Source organism: Melospiza georgiana, chromosome 26, assembly GCF_028018845.1.
Source record: "Melospiza georgiana isolate bMelGeo1 chromosome 26, bMelGeo1.pri, whole genome shotgun sequence".
In the NCBI taxonomy this organism is placed as follows: domain Eukaryota; kingdom Metazoa; phylum Chordata; class Aves; order Passeriformes; family Passerellidae; genus Melospiza; species Melospiza georgiana.
This window is the reverse complement of record NC_080455.1, coordinates 7,356,425-7,379,117: the sequence shown is the minus strand read 5'-3', so window position 1 is coordinate 7,379,117 and position 22,693 is coordinate 7,356,425. Positions and strand designations below refer to the sequence as shown.

Genomic DNA, 22,693 nt, shown 5'->3' with positions numbered 1-22,693 from the left:
CACGACGGGACTTGGAGTCCGAGCGCCCCAGGCGCGGAGAGGATGTGGGAGTTGTAGTCTGCCCTTTCGCTCCGATCGGAAGCGGGGCGAACCGGGGAATGACCGTAGCGGCGGAGCCGCCAAAGCGGGGAGGTTCGGCCGCCCCGTGAGCGGGGCTCGGTGCGGCGGGAGGAGCGGGGAGAGCGGCGGGAGGGCCCCTTGAGGGACTACATCTCCCAGGGGTGCTTGCAGCGGCGCGGCCCCCGGCGCGGCGCGCCCGGCGCGGGGCATGTTGGGACGGGGGCTCCAAAATGGACAACCACAGGGATGCGCCAGGTACGGCCCGGCCCGGGCGACTCCCGCCGCTCCCGGCTCTGCCCGGCCCTCCCGGGGCTCTGCTCCGGCTCTCCCGCCTCGGTGCCATCCCCCGGCTCGGCCCCACCGCCCCCGGGGCTCCGGGAGCCGAGGGTGGGGGTGTGCGCCCGGGGCGGGGGTGTGCCGGCACAGTCGGGGGCTGGGGGAAGCCCCCCCGTTAAATTCGCTCCTTTTTTTCCCGCAGCGGACCCAAGCCGGGAGTTCGGGATGGTTCCCCGCGTTCGTTTCCGGCTCGTTTTCCCCTAGGGAAGCCGGGCTGCTGGTTTGGGATGGCTCCTCTGTTAATTTCCCCCCGTTGTCCCACAGGAAAACCGAGCCTGGGATCCGGGATGGTCTCCCTGTTATTTTTCCTCCTCTTTTCCAACAGGGAAACAGAGCCGGTAGTTCGGGGAGGCTTCACTGATGATTTTTCCTCTCCTTTTCCCACTGGAAATCCAATCATTTATTCCCTCTCTTTTCCCGCCGGAAAGCTGAGCTGGTGGTTCGTGGAGACCCCACTGTTGATTTTTTCTTCTTTTTTTTCTATTGGGAAGCTGAATTTGGGATGATCGCACAGTTTAATCCTTCCTTTTTCCCACAGGGAGGGCAAGCTTTGTTTCGGGATGATGCCCGTGTTAATCTCCCCTCTTTTCCCGTAGGAAATACGAGCCTTGATTCGGGATGGTTTCCCCGTTAATTCCCCCTCTTCTTCCCACAGAGAATGCGGCCCTCGGTTCAGGATGACTCCTGTTAAATCCCACCTTTTTCCTTCAGGAGAGGCGCCCCTTGATTCGGGATGGTCCCTGATCATTCCCCCTTTTTTCCATAGGGAAGACCAGCCTTGGTTTGGGATGGTCTCCCTATGAATTCCCTCTTTTTTCCTCAGGGAACGCGTCCCTGATTCTGGACAATTCCCGAGTTAATTCCCGCCTTTTCCCTCAGAGGAAAGGGCCCCTGATTCCGGACAGTTCCCCGTGCTAATTCCCACCTTTTCCATCAGAGAATGCGCCCCTCATTCTGGACAATTCCCAGACTTATTCCAACCTTTTTCCTCAGGGAATGCGCTCCTAATTCCTGGACAATTCCCGAGTTAATTCCCCGCCTTTTCCCTCAGAGGGAAGGGCCCCTGATTCCGGACAGTTCCCGCCTTTTCCCTCAGGGAATGCGCCCCTGATTCCACACAATTCCCAGGCTAATTCCCGCCCTTTTCCCTCAGTAAATGTGCCCCTCATTGCAGGTAATTCCCGAGTTAATTCCCACCCTTTTCCCTCAGAGGGAAAGGCCCCTGATTCCACACAATTCCCCTGCTAATTCGCGCCCTTTTCCCTCAGGGAAGGCGAACAATTCCCATGCTAATTCCCGCCCTTTTCCCTCAGGGAAGGCCAGCCGGTGGTTCGGCGTGTCGCAGTCCAAGTCGGCCAAGACGAGCGTGAACATCCTGCAGCAGGAGGAGCTGATTGCCCAGAAGAAACGGGAGATCGAGGCGCGGCTGGAGCAGCAGGCGCGGCAGAACTCCCTCAGCATCCCGCAGCTCCCGCTGCTCGGAGAGTACGTGCGCATCCGTCCCGGCAATCTGCCCGCCAGACATGGAGGGGCGGGAGGGGAGCTGAGGGAGGAAAATCCTAATTTTAATGGAGGAGGAAGGCGATTTGGGGTTCTTTTGGGAATTCAGTGGTAGATGAGGAAAATGAGCAGTTCCGGGAGTTTTTCCTGTCCCCAGTCCCACATGGGAAGGGCAGGGAAGCTCCCAGATTCCAGCTCCTGTTTTCCTGTCCCTGTTCAGCGATGATGGCTCCGAGAGCGAGGCCTCTGTGTCCAACAAGTTTGTGAACGATGGGAGCTTCCTGCAGCAATTCCTGAAGCTCCAGAGGGAAAAATCCAATGCTGGTAGGTCCTTCCTTTCCTAGTCCAAACCTGGGATTCCCAGGAGCTCTGTCGCCTTCATTCTCCCCTCAGAAACTGCCCCAAATCCCCCCAATAATTCTGGGAATGCCCCAGCTCCCAACGTGGGGGAGAAGCAGCCAGGGCAGACCTGGAGCTTCTCCCAACCCAAACCCAGGATTCCCAGGAGGAATTTCCCTTCCTTCTCTCCTCAGAAAACACCTGAAATCCCCCTAACAATTCCAGGAATACCCCAGCCCAAACCCTAGGATTCCCAGGAATAATTTCCTTTCATTTTCTCCACAGAAAAATCCCCCAGCAACTCCAGGAGTGCCCCAGCCCCAAACCCCAGAAAGAGACTGCCGAAGCAGGCCTTGAGCCAAATGATCCAGGCTTGGAGCCTTCCCCACTCCAAACCCAGAATTCCCAAGAGTAATTTCCTTTTGTTTCCTCCACAGAAAGTGCCCCCAATGCCCCGAACAGCGCCGGGAATGCCCCAGCCCCAAACCCAATAATAACTCCCTTTGTTTTCCCCACAGACAGTGCCCCAACAAGCCCGGGAATGCCCCGGCCCCACAGCCCGGGAAGAGGCCCCCAGGGCTGCTGGGGAAGCGGCCGGGGCAGGCCCGGAGCCTTTCCCACCCCAAACCCACTGACAATTTCCCTTTGTTTTCCCCACAGAGAGTGCCCCCAACACCCCGAGCAATGCCGGGAGCGCCCCGGCCCCGCAGCCCGGGAAGAAGCCGCCAGGGCTGCTGGGGAAGCGGCCGGGGCAGGCGCTGAGCCGCATGCTGCAGGCCCGCAGCCTCGCCCAGCCCAGGGCCAGCCCCGTGCTCAGCCGCCTCAGCGTCTTCCAGGGCCCCGACGAGGACGACGAGGAGGATTACGAGCAGTGGCTGGAGATCAAAGGTCAGCGGCAGCTCCTGCTCGGGGCTGGAGATGGGAGTGCCCGTCCCGGGATGGGGTGCAGTGGGGACAGGATTCCCTCAGGCCCAGCGGGGAGTGGCGTGGGGTTCAGATCCTGAGACGGGGATCGGTTTGGGGTTCCCTCAGGGATTAAAGCCAGATTCTAGTGGGGAATGGGGTGGGATTCAGTGGGAGCCAGCTCTGCCACAGTTAAAGCTGGGATGAGCTGGGTGCAACTGAAACCTCCAAACTGGGATGGACTGGTGGGACAGGGCGTAGGGAATGGACTTGGGATTTGGGATGGGAATTCCAGGACACAGGGAATGGATTTAAACTGAGAAAGGGGAATTTGGGTGGGATTTTGGGAAGGAATTCCTGGCCGGAATGAGCTGGAATTCCCAGAGAAGCTGTGGCTGCCCCTGGGAAAGCTTGGAGAAGGGAAATTCTATGGAGACCTCAGAGCCTAAAAGGTTCCAGGAGAGCTGCAGAGAATTTGGGATAAGGGCTGGAATTCCAGGACCCAGGGAATGACTTCAAACTGGGTTTAGGTGGGATTTTGGGAAGGAATTCCTGGCTGGAATGGGCTGGAATTCCCAGAAAAGCTGTGAAAGTGTCCAAGGCACTCTTAGGATAGCAGAATAAGCGGGAATGGGATGAGCTTTAACCCCCCTCGCCCCAAAGTTTAGATTCTCCCCGTAGGATCCCCCGGGGCAGCTCAGGAAATGAGGAATTTTGCTGTGAACGCCTCTCTACAACTGCGTGCCCCGTTTCATCCTTTCTCTCCCCATCTTGCCGTGTGTCTGCGCCGTGGCTCCCGGCAGTAATTCCCTGTTTCCCGTTGTGGGGGCAGTTGAACCCCAAGTACTGACAGCCTCCTTAAAGTTTTGCCCCCAGAGGACGCGGAGACGCGGCAGGTGGTGGAAAAGCTGGCCAGGTTCGTGGCTGAGGGCGGCCCCGAGCTCGAGAAGGTCGCCATGGAGGACTACAAGGACAACCCTGCTTTCTCGTGAGTCTGGGGAGGGTTCTGTCCTCAGGAAATGCTGAATCTGGGGTGGGGAAAGGACAGGAAAGGGGACTACAAGGACAACCCTGCTTTCTCGTGAGTCTGGGGAGGGTTTATCCCCCAGGGAATGCTGAATCTGGGGGGAAAAGGACAGGAAAGGGGGCTACAAGGACAACCCTGCTTTCTCGTGAGTCTGGGAAGGGGTTTGTCCCCTGGGAATGCTCAATCTGGGGGGAAAAGGGCAGCAAGGGGGCTGGGGGTTGTTCCCTGTAGAAGTTTGGGTTTGGTGATCTTCCTTGAGGGGGAGAATTTGGGATTTGAGGGGAGAAAATGTTTGGATTTGAGGGGGAAAAATTTTGGATTCGTTGTTCTTCCCTGAGGGGAGAAAGTGTTTGGAATTTGAGAGGAGAAAATGTTTGGATTTGAAGGGTGGGAATGTTTGGATTTGATGGGTGGAAGAGTTTTCTAGTCCCAGCACTGGTGGGCAGAAGATTCCTCCTTAATTTCCTTTCAATCAACAAAAATTGGGATGCAAATCCTTGGATTAAAACTCCAGAATCTAATTCCATGTTTTACGTTCATTCTGAGTAATTTCTCCGTTTTTCCAGGTGGGATTCAGAGTTGTTTCTATCCCAGAATGTCAATATTTGGGTAATAATTACTCTTTTTTTTTTTTTCCGTTTTTCCCAGGTTTTTGCATGATAAGAACAGCAGAGAATTCCTTTACTACAGGAAGAAAGTGGCAGAAATTAGGAAAGAAAATCAAAATTCCCAGGCAGCCTCTTCCCAAAAAGGTAATTCCCACTAAAATCTGGGGAATGGCAACAGCAGGAGGGAAATTTGGGATTGATTTGGGACTGGGTGGAAATTTGGCTGCCTGCGAAGAAAATTCCCAGCTGGAAGGAGAATCAAATCCTTGTGCCAAAAATGTGGATTCCCAAAAGATTCCTGGGATTTTGAATGGGATTTTCTTTTCTTTGCTGTTGTCAAAAATATTCCAAAGTAATTCTCCAACACTGAAAATTTAGGAAAAGGGGATTTTTTTTTTTTTTTTTTTTTTTTTTTTTTTTTTTTTGTTGGATTTTATTGGAGTATCCACCCTTTTCCAGGTGAGATTTGGGATTTTCCATAGGGAGTTTCTCCTGAAACAGCCTCCAGGGGGTGCAGTGAGAGGGGGGTTAAGTGGATTTATAGGGAATTTGGAATTTTCCAAAGGATTTCCTTTTGTTCCTGGGTAATTCAGGGACAAAACCTTGAAATATGGATAATCCTGGGTGGTGTAATCCTGTGGAGAAATGCCTGGCACAAGGGAAAAATCCGAAATTTTTAATTAGGGATAATTCCAGGTGCTGTAATCCTATGGAAAAGTGCCTGATAGAGGGAAAAATTACAAAGCCTTTAATTAGGTTTAATCCTAAGCGTTTTAATCCTACAGAAAAGTGCCTGGCACAGGGAAAATTTGGGATTTGGGCGCCCTAAGCTGCCTTACCTCTCATCTCTCCCATCCCTGCTCCCCAAAGCCAGGCCTAAGCTGGAGCTTTTGTGCTTTCATTGTACCAATTTTCCCACTTCAAACCTGGCTTTTGGCATAACTGTGCTCTTGGGATCCCAAGGTTCTGTCCCTGCTCCCAAACTTGGGTTTAAACTGAAGTTTTTGTGCCACTTTGTCCCAATTCTCCCCCTTTAAACCCGGCTTTAGGCCTCACTGGGATCCCTATTCCCCACCCCTGCACCCAAACTCGGATTTAAACTGATGTTTTACACTTTTTAACTGTTCCTTTGTACCGATTCTCCCCCTTTAAACCCGACTCTAGGCCTCTCTGGGGTGCTTAGGCCGGGTTAGGCTGGGCTGGGGTGAGCTGGGCCCAGGACTAATCCCTGCCTAAAGTTTCCCCCCCAGCCGACCAGGAGACGCGCAACTCGGCCGAGAAGCTGGCGCAGTTCGTGGCTGCAGGGGGGCCCGAGGTGGAGGCCATTGCCCTGCAGAACAACAGGGAGAACCCTGCCTTCAGGTACAGGGAGTTCCTGATTTTTGGGGCTTTTTTCCAGGGAATTCTTAGGAAATTCCATGGGGAAACTCCTGGGAATTCTTAGGTTGAAGTTTTGGAGCAGCGAGACTTGAGGCGCTCAAGTTTGGGGGGGCTGAGGGAACTTTGCCCTGCAGAACAACAGGGAGAACCCTGCCTTCAGATGTGGAGATATGGAAATCCCTGATTTTGGGGGCTTTTTCCCACGGAATTCCAAGGGAAAGTCCCGGGAATCCTGAGTTTTGGAGGACATTGGGGTTTTAGAGAAGTGGGACTTGAGGTGCTCAAGTTTGGGCGGCTGAGGTGGGAACTTTGCCCTGCAGAACAACAGGGACATCCTTGCCTTCAGATATGAAAATTCATGATTTGTGGGGGCTGTTTTCCAGGGAATTCCAAGGGAAAATGCTGGGAATTTTTAGGTTGGGGTCTTGGAGCAGTGAGAATTGAGGTGCTCAGGTCTGGGGTGCAGGGGAATCAGCACATTCCTGATTTTTGGGGCTGTTTCTCCTTTACGGGATTGTGTTCCCTGATGCCAAGTGGAGGCTGCACTGGCTGCAGGAATGCACGGGATGGTGCTGGAGAGCTCTGGGAATTGCAGGAGGGAAATATTCAGTGCTGGATCCCAGCCCTGGAGAGCTGGGAATGCTCTGGGCATTGCAGGAAGGAAAATTCCTGAGGAAACTCTGCTGGATCCCAGCCTAGGAGAGGTGGGAATGTTCTGGGCACTCCAGGCAGGAAAATTCCACTGCTGGATCCCAGCCCTGGAGAGCTGGGAATGATCTAGGAAAGTTCTGGGCATTCCAGGCAGGAAATCAACGGCTGGATTGCAGCTCTGAATGTGGCTGTAGAGCTGGGAATGCTGTTCTGGGAATGTTCTGGGTGTGCTTTGGGCATCCCAGGCAGGAATTCCATGGCTGGATCCCTGCTCTAAGGAGAGCCGGGAATGCCCAGGGAATGCTGTGATCATTCCAGGCGGGAATTTTACGGCTGGATCCGTGCTCTGAGCGGAGCTGCAGAGCCGGGAATGCTGTTGTGGGAACGCTCTGGGAACGCCTCAGGGGTGCTGTGATGGTTCCAGCAGGAATTCCCAGCTGGTGCCGCTGTTGTTTGCAGGTTCCTGTACGAGCCCCACAGCAAAGGGCACCGCTACTACCGCCAGAAGCTGGAGGAGTTCCGCAGGGCCCGGGCTGCCCCCGGGGGCTCCCCTTTTCCCGGGAACTCCCAGGAATCCGGCCTCAAACGGAAAAGCAGTCCCGAGGCCTCTCCCTCCCCCGTGTGCTTCGCCCCTCTCCCCGTTCCCTCCCCTCTCCCTCTCCCCGTTCCCATCCCGCCGCCTCTGCCTCTCCCCATTCCCTCTCCCCTTGTTCCCGCTGCTCTGCCCATTCCTTCGGCCTCTCCTGCCCCCTCCTCATCCTCCACCTCCCCTCCGGATCAGCTGGCCCCAAATCCAGCTCCGATCCCAAATTCTGCCCCAGTCCCGAATCCAGCCATGGCCCCAAACCCAGCCGTGACCCCAAACCCAGCTGCAATCCCAAATCTTGCCACGACCCCAAATCCATCCGTGGCCCCAAATCCTGCTCCGGGCAGCACCAAAAAGAAGAGGAAGAGCCGGTGGGGGCCGGAGGAGGAAAAGGTGGAATTGCCCCTGCCCCAGCTGGTGCAGCAGCTGGATTCTCCCTCTCCCCTCTCAGGTGAGCGAGGTTGGGTTTTCCTGGGAATTTCCTGGCTCCAGAGTCATTTTTTATTTCCTGAGGTGGACATGGATCAAGTTTTCTGCTGTCAATCCCATTTTTTCCCTGTGGTTTTATTTTCCCTTTCGCTCTGTGGGAATTACAAACAGAATTCCTTTTTTCTTTTCTTTTCCCTCCCTTTTATTCCCTTTCATTCCCCCTCTGAGATTTTTCCAATCTCCCAGGTTTTTCCAGAGGTTTTTCCCTGTTTTTTCCCTGCAGTTCAGGACCTGAAGGGTCTGGGGTACGAGAAGGGCAAACCCGTGGGACTGGTGGGAGTCACGGAGCTCTCAGAGGCCCAGAAGAAGCAGCTGAAGGAGCAGCAGGAGGTGAATCCCAAAAATCCTCCCTGAGTCCCCTCCCGTGGGAATAACAAAGGTTTTCCAATTATGGAATCCCTGGGAGCAGCGTGGGGCTGGAATCAGCAGGAATACCAGAGGGTTTGGGATTGAGGGCTTTTCCAGCCCTAAAATCCCAGATCCCAGCGGAGCTTTTCTGGGGCTGAATCCCATTTTTCCTGTGGCTAAATCCCATTTTTCCCTGTTCCCAGATGCAGCAGATGTACGACATGATCATGAAGCACAAGCAGGCGATGCAGGAGATGCAGCTGCTGTGGGAGCGGGCGCTGCAGCAGCACCAGCACGGCTACGACAGCGACGAGGAGGTGGACAGCGAGCTGGGCACGTGGGAGCACCGCCTGCGCCGCATGGAGATGGACAAGACCAGGGGTGGGTGGGAATTCCAGAGGGAATTCCATCCTTGAGGGGTATTAGAGTGGGTGGGACTGGGAATGCCAGAGGAGAATTCCATCCCTGGGGAGCGCTGGAGTGGGTGGGATTGGGATTTCCCTCCCATCCTCATGGATTGGGAGCTTCTCCACAAATCCCAAGGGATGCTCCGTGGTTTTCCAGAGATCTCGCTGTGCATTCCTGGGAGGTTTTGTGCTCCAGAATCCTCCCGGAATCCAAATGTCCCTGAAATCCCAAGGGATTCTCCATGAGGGTTGTCCTCTCCATGGTTTTCCAGAGTGGGGTTCTCACTGTGCATTCCTGGGAGGTTTTGTGTGCCAGAATTCCCCTGAAATCCCTGGGATGCTGCACAAATCCCAAGGGATTCTCCACGGATTCTCAGCCTGGGGGTGTCCCGCATCCCTGGGATGCTCCAGGAGTCCCAGGGGATTTTCCATGAGCTCGGTGTTGTCCTGCCTTTGCAGAGTGGGCGGAGCAGCTGACCCAGATGGGCCGAGGGAAACATTTCATCGGGGATTTCCTCCCGCCCGATGAGCTGGAAAAGTTCATGGAGACCTTCAAAGCACTCAAGGTGAGGGTTCCTGGGATTCTGGGAATGCTCCAGACCCATCCCACAGCTGGGAGTTCCTCCAGCTCTCCTTGCTCCAGCCATTCCTGCAGGGAAAATCAGGGATCAGATTCCCACTGTTAGCACAGAAAAGGGGCAGTATTTGGGGTGGAATTCCCAAAGGATCCGTGGCTGCTCCATCCCTGGAAGTGTCCAAGGAACGTTGGGAGCATCCTGGGATCATGGGAAGTGTCCCTGCCCACAGAACTGGATGGGCTTTAAGGTCCCTTTCCACTCTGGAATTCCACAATTTGGGATTTTTTTCTGGAATTCCAGACACTTCCCACTTGGTTCCTCTTTGGATCACTGGGTACCAAGCTGGGAAGAAAATGGGAATTTTGGGAATGGTGCAACTCCAGCACCTTCCAGTCCTTCCCAAGCCCTGGAATTCCTGGAAGCTGCCTCATCCCTGTATTCCAGCACGGGGCCTGACATTCCCTGGGATTCAGGCTTGGGAAAGAACTGGATCTGAGGCTGGATCCAGGGAACAGCCTGGAATTCTGGAGCTGTTGTTGGAATCCCGGGAGATCCTGGCAGTTCTTTCCCAAAATCCCAGTTTGGAGGGGGGTAGAGCTGCTTTTCCCATGATCCATGGATTAAGAAATCCCCTTTTCCCTGCTTTTTCCCGCTGCAGGAGGGCCGGGAGCCGGATTATTCCGAGTACAAGGAATTCAAGCTGACGGTGGAAAACATCGGATACCAAATGCTGATGAAAATGGGATGGAAGGAAGGAGAAGGATTGGGATCTGATGGGCAGGGAATTAAGAACCCTGTCAGCAAGTGAGTGTCCCTATGGATTATTCCTTCCTTTTTTTCTGGGAATTCCTGCTGGAATCGCAGCCCAGCCAGGATTTCTCACCTGAGCTTGGAAAACTCAGCCCGGGAAAAAATTCCTGATTTTTTTTGGGAGGATTTTCTCCTGGTTTTCTTGCTGTAGCTGGAATTGGCTGGGCCCCCGAATCCTGAATTTCCGACCCAAATTTCCATCGGGAAGTGCAGCTCTAAGAATTCCTGTATGCACCTCCCCTCTCCCAGGATTAAATCCTTAAAATCAGAAATTCCTGGGAATATTTGCTCTCCTTGGAGTCATAAATCACGGAAATATTTTAAAAAAAAACAGTGGGAAGCACATCCAGCAGAGGATATTCCAGCCGGGATCAGAACTTGGTGTGATCCCACGAGTCTTGGTTTCATTCCATGCCCAGAAATGTTGGGATTTGATCCCACTCTGGGTATTCCAAAGGTTTTCTTCGGGTGGATCAGCTTCTGTCCAAATTCCCAGGGATTTGGGATAGGAAACCAATACCTGCTTCCATACAAACCCTGGGAATTTGGGATGGGAAACCAGTCCCTGCTCCCATCCAGCGCCAGACCCTGGGGATCTGGGAGCAGATCCAGGAGGGTCCCGGGGCACAGTTCCCGTGGGAATTCCCGGGGACGGAGGGGTGTCTGAGCCGCGCCATTCCCGGTGCTCCGCAGGGGCACCACGACCATGGACGGGGCCGGATTCGGCATCGAGCGCCCGGCAGAGCTGACCAAGGAGGACGACGAGTACGAGGCCTTCCGCAAGCGCATGATGCTGGCCTACCGCTTCCGGCCCAACCCGTTGGTACGGGACAACAGTGGGATAACGGGAATGGGATAACGGGAATGGGATTGGGATAACGGGAATGGGATTGGGATAGGATCAATGCTGGCCTACCGCTTCCGGCCCAACCCGCTGGTACGGGATAACAGCGGGATAACGGGAATGGGATAACGGGAATGGGATAACGGGAATGGGAATGGGATAGGATCAATGCTGGCCTACCGCTTCCGGCCCAACCCGTTGGTACGGGATAACGGGAATGGGATAACGGGAATGGGATAACGGGAATGGGAATGGGATAGGATCAATGCTGGCATACCACTTCTGGCCCAACCCATTGGTACGGGATTTAATTGGGATCACGGGAATTGAGATAGGGTGGGATGGGATGAAGTGGGGCTGGGAGTGGGAATGGGATGGAGCCAGTGATGAGGGAGAGTCCCAGGAACGGGGCAGGGACAGATCCATTGGAATCCGTTAGGAGAGTCCCAAACCCGGGCAGGCACAGGGACAAATCCCTCTGGGAGTGTTGGCAGCTGGGAAATTCCTCTGGGATGGAATTCCTCTCCTCATCCTGCACCAAATCGTCCTCCCCGTATTCCCTGGCTGCAGAATTCTTCTTCCCATTCTTTTTCCATTCAAATCTTTTTCCATTCAAATCCCAGTTTTATTTCCAGCTTTATCCCAGTTAAACCCCTGCCAAGGGAAGCTTCTCCACGAATCCCATTATTCCTTTGGAATTACCATTTTCCAGGGGGCAAAACCAAGCTTGGAGTTTCCCTTTTCCCTTTCCAGCCAAAAGCTGCCTTTAATTTTGGGGAAAAAAAAAATGGAAAATGTCAATTCTAGTGGCTTTCCCAGAGAATCCTGGTGATGATTTTTGGGATAAAATCCCTGATCCTGATGATTTTTCCATTGTTTGTTTTTTATTCACTACAGAACAACCCACGGCGACCTTACTACTGAGGAGGGCTTTTCCCAACAGATTTCCTGGGAATTCTTATCCCAAACTTCATTATCCATCTCTTTTCTCCTGATGTTATCTGGCTTTTTTTGGAATCACGTCTCCTCCTTCCCCCATGGAAAAGCTTTCCCGGCTTTTTCTGGGGACACGGGGAGGGTTTGGAGCAGCCCCAAAAATCCCCCAGGGGACTCCAATTCCGAGGAGTTTGGGATTTTTGGGAATGGCTGCTCCAGGAGGGGGTGGGGATTTTATTCCCTGATTTTATCTTGGAATCCCAAATCCGAGAGATTTTGGGGAATTTGGGGAACCGGTGCCTCCAGTTTTGCCTCTGGATGGGCGGATCTGGCCTGGATCCGTTGGGAATTCCAGGATTTGATGGATCCAGGGGGGATTTATTCCCTTCCCAGGGATTTTGCCAACACCTCCTGTGCTTTGGGATGACAAAGACCCAAAATTCCAGCACCACACTTTGGAAAAATCCAGTTGGATTTTGTTGTCCTAAAAACGGGAAAAAAAAAACCCTCTGGAAATACAAATTTTGTTCATGGGGTCTGTAAATAAAATCAAACTTGTTTGTTCCTTACGTTTAATCCCCTCAGTTTTTTGGGAAGAGAGGGGTTTTTTCTGTCTGTCCGTCTGTCTGTCCCGCCGTGTCGCGGCGCCTCCGGGCGGCTCTGTGGCTTTAAGGGCGCTGCCCGGGCCGGGGCCGGGGCCGAAGTCCGCGGGCCCGGTGCTGCGGCGGGGCCGGGATGCAGCTCCCGGCGGGCCCGGCCGCCCTGGCCGCCCCCCTGCTCGCCCTCCCGGTGGCCCTTGGGCTCAGCGCCGTCAGCGCCCTGGAGTGAGTGGGGACCGGGGGGGACCCCGGGAGCGGGAGAGACCCCCGGGAATGGGGAACGGGAATGGGAGAGACCCCCGGGATTGGGGAACGGGGACCGGGAGGGACCCCGGGAGCGGGAGAGACCCCCGGGAATGGGGAACGGGGACCGGGGGGGACCCCGGGAATGGGGAAAGACCCTGGGAATGGGGAACGGGGACCGGGGGGGACCCTGGGAATGGGGAAAGACCCCCGGGAATGGAGAACGGGAATGGGAGAGACCCCCGGGAATGGGGAACGGGGACCGGAGGGGACCCCCGGGAGCGGGAGTGACCCTGGGAATGGGGAACGGGAATGGGAGAGACCCCCGGGAATGGGGAACGGGGACCGGGAGAGACCCTGGGAATGGGGGAGACCCCGGGAATGGGGAACAGGGAATGGGGACCAGGAGGGACTGCCGGGAATGGGAGAGAGCCCGGGAGTGGGGAACAGGGAACGGGAATAGGGAAGGGTAAATGGAAAAGGGAACGGGGAATGAAAAAGGGGAATGGGGAATGGGGTCCTGCCCGGGGAAGGGGGGATTGGGTCTCTCCTGGATCTGGGAATCCAGCCCGGGACAGGGGCTGGGTCTGTCCCGGGTCAGAGGATCCAGCCCGGGTCAGGCACCTCGATCCAGGTGTTCCATGGGAAGGCGGCTGCAGGTGGGGTTTCCCTGCTGGTTTTCAATCCCCTCGGAAAGTTCAGACCCCGCAGCGCCTCTCCCGGAGGGCCCAAACGCGGGAATTGGGGTGATCCCGGCCTGGGGCCCAAATCCCGGGAACTCGGGTGATCCCGGCCCCTCCCGGAGTGTCCCCGCTGTCCCCGCCGTCGCTGACGTGTCCCCGCCGCTGTCACCGCTGTCACCGGGCGCCGCTTTCGCTTTGCCCGCCCGCAGTTCCCGATGCGGGCCTGCGGGAGCGGCTCCGGGCTCACACAGCGGGGCTCGGGGCTTCTCCGAACGCACAGCCTGCAGAGGGACAGGGGGACACACCGGGGCTGCTCCGGCCCCATTCCTGTTCCTAATCCCTGCTGGGATCACACTCACCCTTCTTTGGGGATTTTATCCATTCCCAATCCCTGCTGAGATCCCTTCCTTTTGGGATTCACCCCCTGGGATTCGCCCCCTTTGGGAATTTTCCCCCTTTGGGCTTTCCCTCTGGGGTCATTCCCAGATCCAGATCTCCCCCCTCAGAGGACGGGCACTGCCCTGCCCTGTTCTGGGCTGTGGGGTCTGATCCCGATGCCAAAGCTCAGCGGGATCGGGGCTGTCTGGGGGATGTGGGGCCGTGCTGAGCTCAGCGGCCCCGATCCCACAGCAGCCCCCCGGCGCTGGCCCTGGCCGCGGCCCTGCTGCTCCTCGGCCTCGGCGCCCTCCTCATCCTCACCGGCGGCGTCGGCCTCGTCCACGACCCCCTGTTCTGCGGTGAGACCCCGGGGTGGGATTGGGGCTGGGGGCTGGGGTTGTGGGACCCCATGGAGCAGGGATTTGGCATCTGAGGGGAATCAGTGGGACTCACACAGAGCAGAGGTTTGGGATCTGGGATTTGGGATTTGGGGGGAGCTGTGGGACCCACCAGGGAGCAGGAATGTGGGATTCGGTGTTTTGGGGGACCCTGCAGGAGCAGGAATGTGGGATTCGGGATTTTGGGGGACCCTGCTCGGCGCAGAAAAGTGGGATGTGGGATTTTGGGGGGCCCTGCAGGGAGCAGGAATGTGGAATTCGGGGTTTTGGGGACCCTGCAGGAGCAGGAATGTGGGATGTGGGATTTTGGGGACCCTGCTCGGCGCAGGAATGTGGGATTCGGGGTTTTAGGGGATCCACGGGGAGCAGGAATGTGGGATTCGGGGTTTTGGGGACCCCGCACGGAGCCCCCCGCTCCCCGCAGTGCTCGTGGTGTTCTCCTTCATATCGGCCGTGGATCTGCTGATCGCGCTGGAGGAGGACGGGCTCATCTCGGGCTTCATGGAGCTCTACGTGCGGGAGGTGCCGCCCTGCCCCGCACTCCCCGCGCACCCCGCTCGGGGCTCCGGCACCCCCGGACCCCCGCGCGACCCTCCCGGTGTGCCCAGCCCCGGTGTGACCCCCCGGCGTCCCCTCCGGTGTCCCCGCAGGGCGATCCCCACCTGCGCACGGCTCACGGGCTCCTCACCTGCTACTGGGACGGCACCGTGCACTACGGGCTGTGCCTGGCCATGGCCGCGGCCGCGGGGCGCAGGTGGGCGGGGGGCGAGAACCCCGAATTTCCTGGGGAGGGGGCTCAGGGGGGCGGGAGAATCCCGAATTTTGAGGAGGGGGCTCGGGGGTGATCCAGGGGGAAGGGGAGGGTGGAAAATGCCGAACTTTGAGGAGGGGGCTCCCGCTGTCCCCGCAGGAAGAACTACCGGGGGCTGGGTCTCTTCTGGCTGGGCTCGCTGCTGATGAGCGCCGTGGTTTTCCTGCTGGGCAACCTGATCGGTACGGCCGTGGGGAGGGGGCTCGGGCCGGGCCCGACCCCCGGGAGGGGGAGGAGGAGGGGGAGGAAGGCTCCGAGCCCACCCCGCGCTCTCTCCCGCAGGGAAATACAGCCCCGAGCTGAGCCCGTCCTTCCTCCTCAACCTGCCCTACCTCCTCCTCCTCACCTGGGCCGGCCTCCGGCTGTTCCGGCAGCCCCGGGCGCGGCCGAGCCTCAGCCCCGAGCAGGTGAGGCTGGAGCCGGGGCGGTCTGGGGGCTCCCAGGGCTGGGCCGGGGGCTGCGGACCCCAAAAACCCCGAAATTCCTCTGGCAGATCGCAGAGGAGCAGCGCAAACCCCTCTACCAGCGACCCCAGGACCTGCTCCTCATCCTCATCCTCATCCTCACCGCAGCCTTCACCTTCTTCAGGGGGATGGTGAGGGCTGGGGGGGTCCTGGAGGGGCCCGGGGGGTCCTGAGGGGGTCAGGGGGTCCTGGGGGCTCTCAAGTGTCCTCGGGAGGATATCCGGGGTCCCAGGGACGGTTTTGGGGGTCCCTGGGAGGATCTCGGGGATCCCTGGGGAGGGTTTGGGGGTCCTAGGGAGGGTCTCGGAGGTCCCGAGGAGGATCTTGGGGGTTCCGGGGAGGGTTTTGGGGATCCCGGGGAGGGTTTGGGGGTCCCGGGGAGGGTTTGGGGGTCCCGGGGAGGATTTTGGGGATCCCGGGGAGGGTTTTGGGGTCCTAGGGAGGATCTCGGAGGTCCCGAGGAGGATCTTGGGGGTTCCGGGGAGGATTTTGGGGATCCCGGGGAGGGTTTTGGGGTCCCAGGGAGGGTCCCCTGCCCTCGCCCCCCTGTGCCCCCCAGGTGGTGCTGGACTGCCCGGCCGATTCCTGCTTTGACTACACGTACCTGCACGAGCCCTACCTGCGCGACCCCGTGGGTTACCCCAAAGTGCAGGTGAGGGGGGGGGGGGGGACAGCACGGGACCCCCTCCAGGTGCCCCCGGAGCCACCCGGGGTGACAACTGGGTGTCCCCCAGATGCTGATCTACCTGTTCTACCTGCTGCCCTTCCTCATCCTCGCCATCTACGGGCTGGCCGTGCCCGGCTGCTCCTGGCTGCCCGACTGGAGCCTGGTGTTCGCGGGAGCCGTGGCGCAGGTGGGCGGCCCCAAAACCCCGGCATCTGGGGGAAAAAATCCCCAAAAGGGTGGCCCCAAAATCTCGGGATTTGGGGGAAAACATCCCAGCCAGGAAAAGGGTAAAGGGTTGGGGCTCGGTTTTGGGGTGGTAAATCCCAGGTTTGGGTGGTAAATCCGGGATTTGGGGGGCACATCCCAGGTTTGGGGGGCAGATCCTGGTTTTGGGGGGCAGATCCCGATTTTGTGGGGCAGATTCCGGGTTTGGGGGGGCAGATCCCGGGTTTGGGGGGCAGAGCACAGCTGCAGCTGCAAGTGGAGCAGCTTGCTTGACTGGCTGATAATTGCCTCGGCCTCGGTGGATTTGGACAGAACCCGGGATTAGTGGGACAGAAATAGGATGGAGAGAGACGCAGGGCTATAGATAGGACGGGCTGGAGCCAAAAACCCCTCCGAGTTTGGGGCTTTGCACCTTTTAGGGGCGGAACTTTGCACTCTTTGTGATCGGGGATTTACGCCTTTTAGGTCCAAGGGTCTGCGCCCTTTGGGGCCGGGAATTTTGCACATTTTGGGGCCGGGATTCTGCCCGTTTTAGGGACGGGGTTGCACTCTTTGAGCCTGGGGGTCGCACCTTTTGGGGCCGGGGCTTTGCACCCTTTGGGGCGGGGGGCTCGCACCTTTTGGGGCCGCTGCCCCGTCACTGTCCCGCCCCACCGCGGTGTCCGCAGGCTCAGTTCGCCCACCTGGGCTCCTCGCTGCACTCCCGCACGCCGTTCCCGTACCAGACCCCCGAGGAGGTGCTCTGGAGTTTCCTGCTCTCCAACGCCCTGTACGCGCTGGGCCCGCAGCTCCTGGCGCTGCGCTGCCTGCGCGCCCCGGCCTTCTTCGCGCCCCCGGCCGGCCCGGGCCTGGCCCGCGCCAAAAAGTGCCAGTGACGGGGCCGGCTGGTGCCCCGGGGCTGCTGGCACCACCCTGGGACTGCTGCCACCTCTCTGGGTCTGCCGGCACCTCCCTGAGGCTGCGGTCACACGCTGTGTCCCCACCCCGGGGATCCCGCCCGGCGCCTCTCGCCCCGCTCTGAGCTGGCAGCGGAGATGTCCCCAGAGATGTCCCCAAGGTTGTCCCTAGGGGTGTCCCCAGGGTGTCCCCAGGGTGTCCCCAAAGGTGTCCCCAGAGATGTCCCCAAAGGTGTCCCCGGGAGCGTCCCCAGGGATGCTCCGGTCCCCCAAAAGCTGTGGGGGGACCTCGGGACGCTCGGCGGGGACATGGCTGCAGTCACAGCCCCGCCCGTGTGGGGCTGGCGGGGCCGCGCTCCCTCCCGGTGGGTCCCAATCCCGTCCCGGTCCTGTCCCGGTGGGTCCCGGTCCTGTCCCGGTCCCGTCCCGGTGCCCCGGCTCGGGCTGGGAGGGTTCGGGGGTGGCGACAGCGCCGGGGCGACGTTGGTGGCAAAATAAAGGAGCCAAAGTTCGCTCCGAGCCCGTGTGCCCGCTGTGCCCAGGGAGCGCCGGGGCTGGGCCGGGTCCCTGCGGCGCCAGGGTGGGCTCAGGGTGGGATTTTGGGGGTGGTACCGGGGGTTTTGGGGGGTGGGCACAGGGCGGGCGGGGGTGGTACCGGGTTTTTGGGGGTGGCACCGCCGCGTGGGTGCCCGGGCTGGGGCGGGGTGGGCACAGCCGCCCTTGCGGCGCCCGCGGCGGGGATTTACCGGCTCCGGTTCCCGTGCCCGCAGCCCGGCCGGGGGTCCCGGCGGTGCCCGCGGCTCCGGGGCGCACCGGGCGGGCCGGTGACCTTGGCGAGCGGCCGGTCCTGCGCAGCGCCGGCACCGGGGCAGGGCCGGGCCGAGCTCCCGGTGTCGCAGCGGCGGCACCGGCGGAGCTACCGGAGGAGGCACCGGAGGAGGCACCGGGGGAGGCACCGGGGGAGGCAGCGGAGGAGTTACCGGCAGCACCGGCGGCCCCTCCCGCGGGCCGGCACCGGGCACACGGTGAGTGCGGGGCTGCGGCCGCCGCTCCCTCGCTGCGGGGCGGGCGCGGGGCACCGGGACGGGACCCCCGGCTCCGGGAGGGGCGCGGCGGGCGGGGGTCGCTCTCTGCGGGGCGGCGGCGGCGGGAACGGGGCTCCCCCCGCGCTGCGCTGTCCCCGCCCGGGCACCGGAGTCCCGCAGCCCCGGGGCCGCCGCCGCAGTGTCCCGCACTGCAACACCGCACCGGGCCCGAGCGCCGCCGCCGCCGCAGCCGCTGCCCCGAGCGCCGCCGCCGCCGCAGCCGCTGCCCCGAGCGGCGCCGGGACCCGGGGGCTGCCCCGCTCCTGCTGCCCCCGCGGCGGCCACCGGAGAGCCCGGGGGGGTTCGCGCTCCCCCAGCCCCCGGACCGGGCACCGGGACCCCCGGGGGTGGGTGGGGGGTGCCCGCTCCGTCTGCCCGGGCACCGGGGCTGCCCTGCTCGTCCCCAGCCCGGGCTGGGCACCGGGACCGCCGGAGGGGCTGCCCCTCTCCCCCTGCCCCCGATCGGGCACCGGGACCCCCGGGGGCTGCCCCGCTTTTCGGGCCCCCCGAGCGGACCCCGAGCCCCGGCAGCGGCTGCCCCGCTCCCTTTGCGCTCCCTCTGCCCCCGGACACGGAGCGGGGACCGCCGGGGGTCTGTCCGTGCCCCTGCCCCCGATGGGACCCCCGGGGGGCACCCCCAGAGCCAGGCGGGCATTTGGGGCGCCCCCAGAGCGCGGGGCTCCGCACCGCAGCCCCCCGAGCAGGGGGAGGCTCCCCCCGGCCCCTCCGCGCTGTCCTTGGGGAGGGGGCGCTGCCGGGGGTCTCGGGGGGCGCCGCTGCCCGCTCCGTGCCCATTGGTTCCCGTTTAGAGGTGCCATAAATAACCCGGGAGATCCGGCCCGCTGCGGGATCCTCACCCCGCCTGGGAGCCCCGGGGCGCCCCGAGCTCAGAGCCGGGACCGGGGGGTCCCTGCGGGGCTGGGGGGCTCCGGGGGGCGCAGCGACCGCCCCAGCCCCGCCCGGCCCCGCCTGGGCACGGGGCGGTGGCAGCGGGTGCGGGCACCCCTCGGGTGGGCATTCCCGGGGGGCCCCTCAGGCTCGGGGGGTCTGGGGGCGCTCAGGGCGCTGCTGTCCCCCCCAGATGCGTCCCCAAAGCCCCTGGGCCGCCGGGCCCGCGGCGCTGCTGCTCCTCGCCGCCCTGGCGGCCCCCGAGGCGCTGCCCAACGCCCGCGGCAGGAAGAAGGTGGTTCATGTCATGGGTGAGTGGGGTCTGCGCTGGGGCTGGGGCGGGTCTGGGGTCGGGGAAGCGCCCGCAGCCTTTGGGGTGCTGGGTTTAATGGCATCAAAGCGGGGCAGGGCTCTGATGTGGCCCCTCAGTCCTGCGGGAGCCGCACTGGGGTTATCCCGATCTCTCCTTAGGGCTGGCGAAAAAGGGGAATTGCCCCCAAAGTGTGTCCCCATAGCCCCATCCCGCTTTGCCCCTAAAAAGAGGAACTCAACCCAAGAGATGCTCCCACATCTCTATCCTACTTTGCCCCCAAAAGAGAGGAATTACCCCAAATGTGACCTCACAGCCCCATCCTGCTTTGCCCCATAAAAAGGGGAACTCAACCCAAGAGATGCTCCCACATCTCCATCCTTCCTTGCCCCTAAAAGCAGAGAATTTTCCCCAAAGTTCATCCCCCCATCCTCCTTTACCCCATAAAAAGGGGAACTCAACCTAAAAGATGCTCCCATATCTCGATCCTACTTTGCCACCAAAAGAGGGGAATTGCCCCTAACATGTGACCCCACATCCTCATCTTTCCTGCCCCTGAAAGAGGAGAATTCACCCAAAACACACTCTTATCCCTCTTCGCCGTGCCGTCCCTGCTGCGCCGTCTCGGCACGGTGGCGGTGCCCTGAGCCGTGCCCGTCCCGCAGAGGGTGACAGCGGCGCCGTGGTGGTGCAGACAGCCCCGGGCAAGGTGGTGACGCACCGCGGCGGCACCATCATCCTGCCCTGCCGCTACCACTACGACGTGAGCGCGCACGACCCGGCCGAGATCCGCCTCAAGTGGACCAAAGTGACGGAGCCCATGGCGTTCGTGGACGTGTTCGTGGCGCTGGGCAAGGCCCGCCGGGCGTTCGGGCCCTACCGCGGCCGCACGGCCCTGCAGGAGGACGGCGTGGGCGACGCGTCGCTCATCATCCGCAACGTGACCCTGCAGGACTACGGGCGCTACGAGTGCGAGGTGACCAACGAGCTCGAGGACGACACCGGCGTGGTCAAACTGGACCTGGAAGGTGGCTTGGGGGGTTCTCGGGGGGCATTCCCGGGATTTTCAGGGGCCGTGGGGTTGCTGTGGGGTTTTGGTGGTGGGGAGAATTTGGAGCGGTGGCTCATGGAGGTCGCGGGGTGACGGCTCAGAAAGCACCGGGGGACAGGGGGTGGCACAGGGAAAATGCTGCTTTAGGGGTTCAGGAGGTGGCAGAGGGGGTAAACGATTTTTTAGTGGTTCAGAGGGCGCAGATTGGGGGTGCCAGGGCTTGGCTGGACCCTGTGCAGGCACCACCGATGCTCCCAAAGGGCAGAGCAGAATCTCCTGGAATCTGGGCTTCCCGGAGCTCCCAAAACCCGGATTCCCAGAACTCCTTGCAGAGGGACGATGAGCGAGATTTTCCAGGCGATTCTCCCAACCAGAATTCCCATTTTCCCAATCCCCAGAGCAGAATCTCCTGGAATGTGGGGTTCCTGGAACTGCCAGAACTCCTTGCAGAGGGACAAGGAGAGAGATTTTCCAGGCGATTCTCCCAACCAGAATTCCCATTTCCCCAAGCCCCAGAGCAGAATCTCCTGGAGTTTGGGGCTCCCTGCAGCCCCAAAACCCAGAACGCCCAAAACGCAATGCACAGGGACAACGAGCGGGATTTTCCAGGCGATTCTGCCCCGCTCCAAAGCCTCACCCCGACCCAAACCCACCCCAAACCAACCCCAACGCCGCCCCTCGTTCTCAGGGGTGATTTTCCCGTACCACCCTCGCCTGGGGCGCTACACGCTCAACTTCCACGAGGCGCAGCAGGCGTGCCTGGAGCAGGACGGGATCCTGGCCTCGCACGACCAGCTGCACCAGGCGTGGCTGGAGGGCATGGACTGGTGCAACGCGGGCTGGCTGCAGGACGGCTCCGTGCAGTACCCGATCTCCCGGCCCCGCGAGCAGTGCGGCCGCAAGGACACGCCCGTGGGCGTCCGCAACTACGGCTACCGCCACAAGGAGAGCGAGCACTACGACGCCTTCTGCTTCACCTCCAACCTCAACGGTGAGGGAAACTGAGGCACGGAGGCTGCCCGTGCTGGGACGGGGAGGATGGAGTGGTGGGGTTGGAACACTGAGTTTAAGAAAAAAAAAAAAATTAAGCCAAAATATCTTTTTTTTAAAGCCAAGATCTCCTCTTTCTTATCCAAGACCTCTTTTTTTTTTCTGAAATCCAAGCCTTCTTTTTTAAATCCAAAGTCTCTTCTTTCTTAGCCAAAACCTCTTTTTTTAACTCCAAATCCTCTTGTTTTTAGCCAAAACCTATTTCTTTTTAATCCAAACCCTCTTCTTTTTAACACAAAATCTTTCTTAGCCAAACCCGCTTTTTTTTTTTTTTTTTTTAACCCAAGACCTCTTGGTTTTAGCCATAATCTCTTCTTTTTCATCCAAAAGAAAAGAAATCCATAATCCCTTCTTTTTCATAGTTTTTTGTTGTTGGTGGTGGCGGTTTTTTTTGCAAAAACATGTTGTGTGGTGTGGTTTTTTTTGTTTGTTTGTTTTTTGGGGTTTTTTTGTTTTTTAACTAAAACCTCTTTTGTTTAAGGCAATGTTTTGGATGCTCCACAGAGCTTCCATCACCTCCAGCCCCCAAAACCGTGTTGGAGGCCCCACAGTGCTGATATCCCTCACCTTCCCCAACCTCCCCAAAACTTTTTGGGGGCTCCACAGGGCTTCCATCCATTCCCAAAAAACGCCTCGGGGGCGTCTCCAGAGCGGGGGCTCCCCCACCCCGCGGCACCGAGGACGCTCCATCCCCTTCATCCCCCCCTTTTTCCAGGCAAAGTTTATTTCCTGAAGACCTTCCGCAAGCTGAGCTACCCGGAGGCCGTGCAGGCGTGCAAGAGCAACGGCGCGGCCGTGGCCAAGGTGGGCCAGCTGTACGCGGCCTGGAAGCTGCAGCTGCTGGACCGCTGCGAGGCGGGCTGGCTGGAGGACGGCAGCATCCGCTACCCCATCGTGAACCCCCGCGCCCGCTGCGGCGGCCGCGAGCCCGGCGTGCGCAACCTCGGCTTCCCCGACAAGAAGTACAAGCTCTTCGGCGTGTACTGCTTCAAAAAGGCCGGGGACGCGCCGCCCGTGGTGGCCGCGGGCTTCCCCAAGCGCGTGTGAGGGTTCGGGGCGCTCGGGCAGCGCGCCCGGGTTTGCGATTTGGGGTTCGGGGCTTGGGCCGGGCCCCGCGCGGCGCGGGGAGCTGCGGGCAGCCCC

The 22,693-nt window shown here is 59.8% G+C and overlaps 3 protein-coding genes across 5 annotated transcripts; all 3 read left to right on the top strand.

The window, feature by feature from the left end:
- The first annotated feature begins 259 nt into the window (after positions 1-259).
- Positions 260-12,331, top strand: SUGP1 (SURP and G-patch domain containing 1). Of its 3 annotated transcripts, none has more exons than XM_058041007.1 (14): positions 260-315; positions 1,710-1,881; positions 2,117-2,220; positions 2,896-3,123; positions 4,015-4,126; positions 4,814-4,917; positions 6,012-6,135; positions 7,264-7,841; positions 8,103-8,209; positions 8,431-8,608; positions 9,094-9,200; positions 9,871-10,016; positions 10,716-10,845; positions 11,764-12,331. In XM_058041007.1, exons 1-14 carry the CDS (start codon positions 291-293, stop codon positions 11,788-11,790), a joined length of 2,142 nt encoding a protein of 713 aa, XP_057896990.1. In that variant the 5' UTR covers positions 260-290; the 3' UTR covers positions 11,791-12,331. The 3 variants fall into 3 exon arrangements, with proteins under 3 accessions (XP_057896990.1, XP_057896988.1, XP_057896987.1); XM_058041005.1 differs by having other exon boundaries at positions 4,003-4,126; positions 6,024-6,135; XM_058041004.1 differs by having other exon boundaries at positions 4,003-4,126.
- A 206-nt stretch (positions 12,332-12,537) lies between these two features.
- On the top strand, positions 12,538-17,145 carry TM6SF2 (transmembrane 6 superfamily member 2). Its single transcript, XM_058040934.1, has 10 exons — positions 12,538-12,626; positions 13,958-14,064; positions 14,528-14,625; positions 14,754-14,857; positions 15,014-15,096; positions 15,197-15,321; positions 15,408-15,509; positions 15,938-16,030; positions 16,113-16,232; positions 16,939-17,145. The coding sequence occupies exons 1-10, from the start codon at positions 12,538-12,540 to the stop codon at positions 17,143-17,145; spliced, it is 1,128 nt and encodes a 375-aa protein (XP_057896917.1).
- Positions 17,146-18,046: 901 nt separating this feature from the next.
- On the top strand, positions 18,047-22,683 carry HAPLN4 (hyaluronan and proteoglycan link protein 4). The gene is made up of 5 exons (XM_058040903.1): positions 18,047-18,191; positions 19,333-19,450; positions 20,115-20,477; positions 21,189-21,491; positions 22,266-22,683. Exons 2-5 carry the CDS (start codon positions 19,333-19,335, stop codon positions 22,595-22,597), a joined length of 1,116 nt encoding a protein of 371 aa, XP_057896886.1. The 5' UTR covers positions 18,047-18,191; the 3' UTR covers positions 22,598-22,683.
- Positions 22,684-22,693: the final 10 nt, after the last annotated feature.

What these genes read in the sequence shown, in the direction of transcription:
- SUGP1 (XM_058041004.1), top strand. Translation starts at nt 291, where the DNA reads ATGGACAACCACAGGGATGCGCCAG. An exon ending in CAACCACAGGGATGCGCCAG is followed by an intron (nt 316 to 1,709) that starts GTACGGCCCGGC and finishes CTTTTCCCTCAG; the next exon opens with GGAAGGCCAGCCGGTGGTTC. An exon ending in AAGGACAACCCTGCTTTCTC is followed by an intron (nt 4,127 to 4,813) that starts GTGAGTCTGGGG and finishes CGTTTTTCCCAG; the next exon opens with GTTTTTGCATGATAAGAACA.
- TM6SF2 (XM_058040934.1), top strand. Translation starts at nt 12,538, where the DNA reads ATGCAGCTCCCGGCGGGCCCGGCCGCCCTGGCCGCCCCCCTGCTCGCC. An exon ending in CCTGCTGGGCAACCTGATCG is followed by an intron (nt 15,097 to 15,196) that starts GTACGGCCGTGG and finishes TCTCTCCCGCAG; the next exon opens with GGAAATACAGCCCCGAGCTG. An exon ending in TGGGTTACCCCAAAGTGCAG is followed by an intron (nt 16,031 to 16,112) that starts GTGAGGGGGGGG and finishes GGTGTCCCCCAG; the next exon opens with ATGCTGATCTACCTGTTCTA.
- HAPLN4 (XM_058040903.1), top strand. Translation starts at nt 19,333, where the DNA reads ATGCGTCCCCAAAGCCCCTGGGCCGCCGGGCCCGCGGCGCTGCTGCTC. An exon ending in GGTCAAACTGGACCTGGAAG is followed by an intron (nt 20,478 to 21,188) that starts GTGGCTTGGGGG and finishes CCTCGTTCTCAG; the next exon opens with GGGTGATTTTCCCGTACCAC. An exon ending in CTTCACCTCCAACCTCAACG is followed by an intron (nt 21,492 to 22,265) that starts GTGAGGGAAACT and finishes CCCTTTTTCCAG; the next exon opens with GCAAAGTTTATTTCCTGAAG.